The sequence below is a fragment of the Pangasianodon hypophthalmus genome, chromosome 24, assembly GCF_027358585.1.
Source record: "Pangasianodon hypophthalmus isolate fPanHyp1 chromosome 24, fPanHyp1.pri, whole genome shotgun sequence".
NCBI lineage: Eukaryota > Metazoa > Chordata > Actinopteri > Siluriformes > Pangasiidae > Pangasianodon > Pangasianodon hypophthalmus.
This window is the reverse complement of record NC_069733.1, coordinates 1,868,363-1,878,737: the sequence shown is the minus strand read 5'-3', so window position 1 is coordinate 1,878,737 and position 10,375 is coordinate 1,868,363. Positions and strand designations below refer to the sequence as shown.

General features: G+C 40.3%; 1 protein-coding gene across 2 annotated transcripts; it reads right to left on the bottom strand.

The window, feature by feature from the left end:
- Nucleotides 1-552: 552 nt before the first annotated feature.
- gtf2h2 (general transcription factor IIH, polypeptide 2) lies at nucleotides 553-10,335 on the bottom strand. 2 transcript variants are annotated; one of them, XM_026939579.3, is made up of 16 exons: nucleotides 10,191-10,335; nucleotides 10,024-10,109; nucleotides 9,218-9,295; nucleotides 9,093-9,129; nucleotides 8,891-8,977; nucleotides 8,742-8,792; nucleotides 8,595-8,649; nucleotides 7,881-7,986; nucleotides 4,490-4,580; nucleotides 4,304-4,391; nucleotides 3,946-4,053; nucleotides 3,383-3,446; nucleotides 2,955-3,061; nucleotides 2,727-2,829; nucleotides 2,238-2,277; nucleotides 553-1,916 (listed from the first exon to the last, which is right to left on the bottom strand). In XM_026939579.3, exons 2-16 carry the CDS (start codon nucleotides 10,077-10,079, stop codon nucleotides 1,806-1,808), a joined length of 1,182 nt encoding a protein of 393 aa, XP_026795380.1. In that variant the 5' UTR covers nucleotides 10,080-10,109; nucleotides 10,191-10,335; the 3' UTR covers nucleotides 553-1,805. The 2 variants fall into 2 exon arrangements, with proteins under 2 accessions (XP_026795380.1, XP_053085175.1); XM_053229200.1 differs by having other exon boundaries at nucleotides 10,024-10,335.
- Nucleotides 10,336-10,375: the final 40 nt, after the last annotated feature.

The window sequence follows — 10,375 nt, the reverse complement described above, 5'->3', positions numbered from 1 at the left end:
ATCTAGAAAGACAATGCGTTTTTTTTTTTTTTACCTTCTGTAAAATGAGCAGTATAAATAACCCGAGATAATATACACTATTGTACAGTACAGGAAGGAGTGACGGACACATACACATCCATGCTGTCTTACTCTCAGACACACACACACCTCTGAGCATGATTCACAACTTTAAAGTGTGACAGTAAGTACAAACAAACAAAACAAACAAAAAAAAATTTTAATTGCTGGCAAATTGCTGTGGTGTAAGAGGAATAAAACACTTCGGGACATGCTGTAATGGGAAACTAATCATCTTCAGTGTGATAACACTATTTTCAAATTGTTTTGGATTCAGAATTCATTAAGAGGTTCATTACAGCCAGGTGAATTAAAAAATCAGTGGTGGTGTTCCAGCTTATTAACACTTCTGCTATTAAAAACTCTTTTCTACCAAACGGGAGAAAAACTCACACAGATTTAATGGTTAAAAAAAAAACAAAAAGGTGGATAAAAGTTAAACCCCAGTGGCCCTCAGTCACATGACTGCAAAAAGACAAACAGCCACAAACATAAACCAAAATCCATTTAATCACATCTGCAGCACTGAAGCTACACAGGAGTGACAGTTGGGTTTCCTGTACACATACACTGTTAGAAAAAAAAAAAAAAAAAAAGTTTCCTCAGGAGTCTTTTGGATGGTTAACAGGTCTAGCTTTCTGAAACACTCTTATTTAGAACATTTTCTGAAATCTAAACGCTCTGTAGTCTTACAGACCCGAAGTCAGTTTTCCAAACAGCTTTTCTCAGCGACTTAATAGATTTGTGCTAAGGCCACGGCACATTTTTAAAACATGTTCTTCATATTGTCCAGGTTATTTGAACAAGTAACAAATTTTTAAAAAAAATTGATTACTGCATCTTTTCACAAATTATCTGCCCTGGATCCAAGAACTACGACTCAATTCCTTACTGCTGAGATCGAGACGAAAGCCAATGGGTGTATGATCGTGCTTTCACACACACACACACACACACACACACACACACACACACACACACACACACACACACACACACACACACACACACCTTTGTTTCAGGACTGTAGGTCATCTGTGATTGGTGCATTGCTCACATCTGTTTTAATTTGGGCTTTGTCAACATGTGCTTCCTGGGAGAAAAGCGCTATCCACCCTCTTCCACATACACGAGCTCACAGACACTGACAATTATCTATTTTTGCTGTGATTGACAGGAGAGAGAAAGTATGCCCCTCCCACTCAGAAAGCACGGCCAGGTTTGCCCCTATGGCGACTCAGGGACTCCCACTGCTCATGTTCATGAAGGTTCTTGGAGCTGCAGCTGGTAAACACACACTTGTGGCAGGAAAATAACTCCATACACCCTGTTTTCAATAGCTGTTTATTACCCAACACACCTAATCCAGCTGATCAGGATCTCTCGGAGTGTGTGATGTTACGAGGTAGGTGTGTGTGATGTTTTGGTTGGAACCAGTGGAGACGCCTGGCCTTGCTTCATGATGCAGTTTAGTTTACACACATTTCACACCCATTTGAGGTGCATGTAGAAATCATGTGCTGGTTGATGTAACTAATACACACCCTGCGCGCGCACACACACACACACACACACACACACACACACACACACACACACGCGCACACACAAAATGGTGAATTAGCTTCTTCACTGAAAGCTATAATCTGACACTGACTCCAAAAGGATCCAGTACAAGCAGCAGAAGGTTCTACAGTGTAGCTGAGGAACGCGGGTTCTCCGAGTGTGTTATTTAAACTCGGTCCTCAGGACGCTCCCTGTCTCTGTATACAGCACGGACAACAGTGCAGCGTGTCGTGAATAAACACGTCACACTCCACACAGAACACACTCGCGCACACCGAACACGTGAACACCTGCAGAGAGACAAGCGGGAGGGAGCCGGGGAATGGGAAGGAAGAGAGACAGAGAGAGATAGAGAGAGAGACAGAGAAGGATAGAGAGACACAAAGAGAGACGAGGGAGAGATAGAGAGAGATAAGCAAAGACAGAGAAATGCAGAGAGACAGAGAAAGAGACAGAGAAAGAGACATAAAAAGAGAGAGAAGAGAGAACCAAAGGGAGAGAGAAAGATGATTTAAGAGAAGAACAGTAACCCATAATATAAAATGTGAAAAATTACACATTTTTTAAAAATAAAATGTGTCACTAGCTGCACATAAAGATGTGAAACTCACACTTTTGTCCTTCAGCTCTCCTTGACAGGCTTGACAGAACCTGAGTGACGAGAAAAGTGTGAAGTGTGTTACTGTGCATATCATGTGTTTAAAAGAAAAAAAAAAAAACAAAAATAGACCAGAACAGGACCACAACTAAGCAGATATTATTTTGTTGGTGGATCACTGATGTGGTAACTATCACTACTAGCATGAACACATCATCATCATCATCATCATCTCTCATTCTGTCCCTCACTGATCTGTAGTTATCAGACATTTAACTTTAGAAAGCATGAATGTTCAGTGTGTGTATGAAAACAGAAATTGCTTCTATTGCTTGTTGTAACAGGAAGTCCAGCCCCAAACCTTTCCATCTACCCAGACAGTCCGTCCCTAGAGCTAGCAGTGTTATGTGGCTCGCTGAGTATTTGGCATGACTTTAATTACAACGCTGATGAACGCACCGTATAAACTGTATGTAACACACACACACACACACACACACACCTGTCTCCTGTGTGCTCCTCTAGGGGACGCTCCTGAAATGCTTCCAGGGGAAAGAGGTGGTGGAAGGAGCGAGCGAGGTGAGGGGCAGAGACCAGCGTCAAACCTGAGGATCACACACACACACACACACACACACACAGTTAACTGCACATACATATACCATCAGAGCTATGTGAGCACAGAATGTGTGAGAGGAACATTAAATCTCAGCTTCACGTCAGGACGTACCACACACTTTACACTCGACAGGCAGCTCAGTGTATTTGGCTCTGCACTGGGGACAGTAATAACCACCGAGACTGAGTCCTGGTCCTCCATCGGAGCTCTCCAAGTGCCTGAGTGCGCACACACGCACACACACACACACACACACACACACACACACACACACACACACACACACACACACACACACTATGTTCACTTGCCAAATGTTGGTTTAGGCTACTCCTCTGGCACACACACATGCATGCGTACACATACACACACACACACACCTCTGTCCTCCTAACAGGCTGTTAAACAGATTGTTATACGAATTTCTATAACGCCCAACTCTGTGTGTAGGTAGACACTTGGGAGTGTGTCTTCTACAGTCATTATTACTCAGGACGTTTCTCATTGGTTCAGAACGTGGTCATGTGATCAGTGCTTACGACATGCTGAAGGAAGGCTTGGCGTCCTGATCAGAAGCAGAAGCGATGACGTGCTGAGGGAAGCCTGGAAAGAAGAAAGAAATACATCATATTCAAAGTTCATTTTGGCTGATTAAAGTCACAGTAAAGGAGGCGTGTCCTCAGTGTGTCAGTCCCAGTAAAGGGGGCGTGTCCTCAGTGTGTCAGTCCCAGTAAAGGGGGCGTGTCCTCAGTGTGTCAGTCACAGTAAAGGGGGCGTGTCCTCAGTGTGTCAGTCACAGTAAAGGAGGCGTGTCCTCTCACTCCTCAAGCGTCATATATATTTTCATCCACCAGATTTTAGCCATTATGTGATTATTATTACAGGATTGTACACAAATTTTACTTTCAAGTCAAAATTCATAATTTTCATTTTTGCTTTATCTTTACAGTGAAACTCACATCTGATCAGAGAGTGCTCGGATCTACAAGCTCAGATCTACACACCGTCCATGATCATGACTCAGTGTGTAATGGTGTTTAATGCATTTGGAAATGAATCTCGTTCTCTGTGCTGTGTGAAAGCTGACTTTCTGTTGTGTTACCCATGCGGATGAGCGAGCACTCGGAGGTGGAGCTGGCAGGAGGAGGCTTCACGTGGAACGTCAGCAGCTCCTTAAAGTGGCTCTCGTCCAGGATCACGTTGTAGCTTCCTGGTAAAGCACACGACACGTTTAGGTTCCATCGGTCTGATCTAATCCGATCTGCCGTTAATACATCATCCGCAAATTTAACAAGCAATTAAAGCCCAACCCTGTTCTCAGAGCTCCTCCGTTAATCCTGGCTTTATTACACCACACCAAGGTGTGTTTACGTGTGTTTCACCAGCACTCAAACTGGGTCATGAGGAGGAGAAGCAGGTCATGAGAGAAGAACCACACACACACACACACACACACACACCTCCTGTTTCTCTGGTGAGAACGGTACACACCCGAACCTCAGCAGACAGTCCGATCACAGACACTCGGATTTTAAGCGACTTCAGCGTCTGTTTCCAAGAAAAGACATTTAATCAGACAGATCAGTGTTTGATTCTAGAAAATACTGTGTCTCTTTTTGGTTAAAAAAACATTCCTGCTGTTTTACCTTGATGAGGTCGTAGATGTTGGCTGGATCACAGGTGGTCAGACTGCTAAAGATGACCAGAATCTCTCGGCTGGTGTGTCCTGGCATGTGTCTACACACACACACACACACACACACACACACACACACACACACACACACACACACACACACACACAATAATATCAGCATGACATGTAGACATCCATCTTCACTCACTCTTCAGTGAGTCAGATCATTTGATTCAGCTCACAAATAAGAGTTGACTCTTTTAGCTTCAAAATGACTCACTGCCCTTTTTTTTTTTCGTAAACTGGACAAAGTTTGTGAGATTTTGACCAGTTGATTATTCTTCTTTGTCTAACAATGTTTGAAATGTTAAGTGAAATGAAAAGTCTTACTCTGATTTATAATTAACAAAATAACATTATCTTGCACTGTATTTTACAAAAATATTTTAATTATTAAATTAGCAAGGCAACATTAATGTGGATCACTGCATGAATATTCTAGTGCTGTTGAGTCTGTGATTTATAAAAAGATTCGTTTCCAGTGCGGGGTCGTCCTTGTCACACTGAATCACTTCACACAGCTCAGAGTCAAACACACAACTCAGCATTCACACCAATAAACAGCCTTCAAGTTTCCATGCAAGTGTTTTGAATAAATTACACTGCAAAAGTAATGACATTGTCTACATCTTCAAAAATATATACGAGTCAGCATTCGTCTAAAAGAGTTGATTCAAAAAGTTGATTCAAAGAGTCAACTCCTTCACAAACAAAACTGGCATGAGACACTCGTGATGTGATAAATAAACAATGTTGCATCTCTAACATGCCTGCACACTGAGGTTGATGTGAAACTGATACTGTGAGGCAGTGGCCTGTGAGGCAGTAATCTGTGAGGCAGTAATCTGTATTAGTGTAATCTGTGAGGCAGTAATCTTTATTAGTGTAATCTGTGAGGCAGTAATCTGTATTAGTGTAATCTGTGAGGCAGTAATCTGTATTAGTGTAATCTGTGAGGCAGTAATCTGTGAGGCAGTAATCTGTATTAGTGTAATCTGTGAGGCAGTAATCTGTGAGGCAGTAATCTGTATTAGTGTAATCTGTGAGGCAGTAATCTTTATTAGTGTAATCTGTGAGGCAGTAATCTGTATTAGTGTAATCTGTGAGGCAGTAATCTGTATTAGTGTAATCTGTGAGGCAGTAATCTGTGAGGCAGTAATCTGTATTAGTGTAATCTCTGAGGCAGTAATCTGTATTAGTGTAATCTGTGAGGCAGTAATCTGTGAGGCAGTAATCTGTATTAGTGTAATCAGTGAGGCAGTAATCTGTGAGGCAGTAATCTGTATTAGTGTAATCTGTGAGGCAGTAATCTGTGAGGCTGTAATCTGTGAGGCAGTAATCTGTATTAGTGTAATCTGTGAGGCAGTAATCTGTGAGGCAGTAATATGTATTAGTGTAATCTGTGAGGCAGTAATCTGTATTAGGTAATCTGTCAGGCAGTAATCTGTGAGGCAGTAATCTGTATTAGTGTAATCTGTGAGGCAGTAATCTGTATTAGTGTAATCAGTAATCTGTGAGGCAGTAATCTGTATTAGTGTAATCTGTGAGGCAGTAATCTGTGAGGCAGTAATATTTATTAGTGTAATCTGTGAGGCAGTAATCTGTGAGGCAGTAATCTGTGAGGCAGTAATCTGTAAGGCAGTAATCTGTATTAGTGTAATCTGTGAGGCAGTAATCTGTATTAGTGTAATCTGTGAGGCAGTAATCTGTGAGGCAGTAATCTGTATTAGTGTAATCAGTGAGGCAGTAATCTGTGAGGCAGTAATCTGTATTAGTGTAATCTGTGAGGCAGTAATCTGTATTAGTGTAATCTGTGAGGCAGTAATCTGTGAGGCAGTAATCTGTATTAGTGTAATCTGTGAGGCAGTAATCTTTATTAGTGTAATCTGTGAGGCAGTAATCTGTATTAGTGTAATCTGTGAGGCAGTAATCTGTATTAGTGTAATCTGTGAGGCAGTAATCTGTGAGGCAGTAATCTGTATTAGTGTAATCTCTGAGGCAGTAATCTGTATTAGTGTAATCTGTGAGGCAGTAATCTGTGAGGCAGTAATCTGTATTAGTGTAATCAGTGAGGCAGTAATCTGTGAGGCAGTAATCTGTATTAGTGTAATCTGTGAGGCAGTAATCTGTGAGGCTGTAATCTGTGAGGCAGTAATCTGTATTAGTGTAATCTGTGAGGCAGTAATCTGTGAGGCAGTAATCTGTATTAGTGTAATCTGTGAGGCAGTAATCTGTATTAGTGTAATCAGTAATCTGTGAGGCAGTAATCTGTATTAGTGTAATCTGTGAGGCAGTAATCTGTGAGGCAGTAATATTTATTAGTGTAATCTGTGAGGCAGTAATCTGTGAGGCAGTAATCTGTGAGGCAGTAATCTGTAAGGCAGTAATCTGTAAGGCAGTAATCTGTGAGGCAGTAATCTGTATTAGTGTAATCTGTGAGGCAGTAATCTGTGAGGCAGTAATCTGTATTAGTGTAATCAGTGAGGCAGTAATCTGTGAGGCAGTAATCTGTATTAGTGTAATCTGTGAGGCAGTAATCTGTATTAGTGTAATCTGTGAGGCAGTAATCTGTATTAGTGTAATCTGTGAGGCAGTAATCTGTATTAGGGTAATCTGTGAGGCAGTAATCTGTGAGGCAGTAATCTGTGAGGCAGTAATCTGTGAGGCAGTAATCTGTGAGGCAGTAATCTGTATTAGTGTAATCTGTGAGGCAGTAATCTGTATTAGTGTAATCAGTAATCTGTGAGGCAGTAATCTGTGAGGCAGTAATATGTATTAGTGTAATCTGTGAGGCAGTAATCTGTATTAGGGTAATCTGTGAGGCAGTAATCTGTGAGGCAGTAATCTGTGAGGCAGTAATCTGTGAGGCAGTAATCTGTATTAGTGTAATCTGTGAGGCAGTAATCTTTATTAGTGTAATCTGTGAGGCAGTAATCTGTATTAGTGTAATCAGTAATCTGTGACGCAGTAATCTGTATTAGTGTAATCTGTGAGGCAGTAATCTGTGAGGCAGTAATCTGTATTAGTGTAATCTGTGAGGCAGTAATCTGTATTAGTGTAATCTGTGAGGCAGTAATCTGTGAGGCAGTAATCTGTGAGGCAGTAATCTGTGAGGCAGTAATCTGTATTAGTGTAATCTGTGAGGCTGTAATCTGTGAGGCAGTAATCTGTGAGGCAGTAATCTGTATTAGTGTAATCTGTGAGGCAGTAATCTGTATTAGTGCAATCTGTGAGGCAGTAATCTGTATTAGTGTAATCTGTGAGGCAGTAATCTGTGAGGCAGTAATCTGTGAGGCAGTAATCTGTGAGGCAGTAATCTGTCATGTAAATTCTCCACCCACTTGAGCGTCTGCATGGCGATGCTGAGGGCGTTGTACAGCGACGGCTCGCCCACACACCCCGAGTCCACAGCTTTCTTCAACGCTGTTATGTGCTTCTTAGGGTTTCCTGGTTCATGAAATAAGAAGATTTATTTATTTATTTATTTATTTTAAACAAACACAGAAAATGAAATACAACTATTTTATTTGCTTATTTTATGATTACGTTTATTAATATTTATTGATAGAACTTTTAATGGTTTTTCCTGAGCTACAATTCCCTTCCTCACCCAATTTATTATTTTTATTTATTTATTTAATATATATTTATTATTCATTTATTTTATGGCTAATTTGATTTATTTTAGAATGATTTCTTATTTCTAGTACATTGTAAAGCACTTCAAACTGCATTTTTATATACAAAAACTGCTACATAAATAAAAATTATTATTATTACTAGTAACAGTAGTAGCAATAATAGAAGCAGTAGTATAATCTTCATTATTATTGTTGTAATAAAAATTATAATTACTGTTATTATTGCAATAATAATAATAATAATAATAATAATAATAATAAGGAGTGAGTGTTTTTACAGCAGGCTTGTTCCTCCAGCACGTCTCATCAGCTGCGCTTCATGTATCTTTAATTCTCTTTAATTCTCTTTATCCTGCTTTAAGATAAAGAGTGATCTGTGTGTATAAGCGATAAATCTCAGTGTCTGTTATTCACCTGCAAGGTCAGTGAGTTTCTCGGCTCTTTTGTTCTTGGTGGTGATGATTCCGATCTGCAGAAGAGGAACGGAACTCATTAACGATCACAAACTCTAACAGCATGAGCAAATATCATATCTATAGCGATAAAAAATCTACAAGTTACCTGACTGATGGGGTTCTGGTCAAAGTATTCTTCGACAAAATACTCCATGAGCTGAGGAGGGAACGAGACCATGAGTGTGTGAGTGTGTGTGTGAGTGTGTGTGTGCGCGTGTGTGTGTGTATTCTGGGTGTGAGGAAGTCAGCTCTCACCTTCAGCGTGGATGCGAGTCTGTTCGGCTTCAGGTCCTGGTCCTCCATTGTCCGAGACGAGTCGATCACCACGTACAGGTGACGCATCTGCACGCAGATCACAGCAGGTTAATTACAAAACACTGTAAACCTTTTTTTATTAAAAAGTGAGATGATGATGATGATGATGATATTAATAATATTAATAAGTAGCAGTGCTCACCATTCCCAGTCGAACCTGCCCATGACTCTCGAACACCCTACAACACAAAGTGTTGAACATCAGCACACGCAGATACATGCAGTTTAGTATAACACACATAACACACACACTTCTCTCACTCTCACCTCTTCCGTTTAGCCTCGAAGAGAATGTCCTCTACGGTGGCTTTCAGGGACCCGGACTCGTCTTCCTTCAACACCTCCCTGAGGACATGGACATTTAAAAAAAAAAAAAATTAAAAAAAAAAAAAAATCATGGATTCAGGAAGAGCTTTTTTCCAGGTCAGGGTCACAGCAGATCCCGGGAACGCTGGATGTGAGGCGGGAATCCAGCTTGGATGGGATGGGAAGGCAGTACATCCCAGTACACCATGAACACACACATTTACAGCTAGGGGCAATTTAACATATCCAATCTACCTACTGGTGTGTTTGTGGGAGGAAACCAGAGAACCCAGAGTTAAACCAAACAGACAGTAACTCAAGCTGTGAAGCTCTGCGTTAAAAACCACTGTATTAGATTTATTCCAAAGAAAAAATTCTTAAGCTCTTAAATCCAGTGTCATAGCACTTATACAGTTATATAGCTACTAATGACCAGAAGGTTATGGGTTCAGATCTCAGGACTGACTTCCACAATTTGGACTCTGTCTCACTTGCTTTAGATCACCAAAATGAATAAATGTTTGTATGATAAAGACTAGATTCTCAGTAAGCTTTATTCAAGCCTACTGGGTTTAATTTAATGTTTAATATTTCTACACACAGCGATTAATTCAGTCCCATGATAAAGCGGAACTCTATTCGACTCTAAAGTTAGTCAGGAACATGCCGGAATCTATTGCCCCGCCCACCACCTTTTTTTTTTTTTTTTTTTTTTTTTAACAAAAATATATATTTATATATAAAAGAAGTGGTTAATATTCACTCACCATGTTCGTTCATAACCTCCTTCCCAACGCTTTGCTCTCTCTGGTTCCTCGTCCATTTTTTTTTTTATTTTTTATTAAGAACTCAACTAAAAGAAAAAAAACACAGAAAATAAACCAGTGTGCAGCTTTTAGCTAGTTTTGCTAACAAACTTAAATAATTCGCTTACGAGCTCATGTGCGGGGTTTATTTTCCAAAAAACGAAACAATAACTCTAGTTTATGATATTTCATATAAACGCACACATTTATAAATATCAATAAATAGTTCCAGCAAACAAGTAGCTAGCGCCTTCATTCGAGCGCACGCGTGTGCAACACTATAATCATTCCCCTCGGAAATAAACCACGCAGA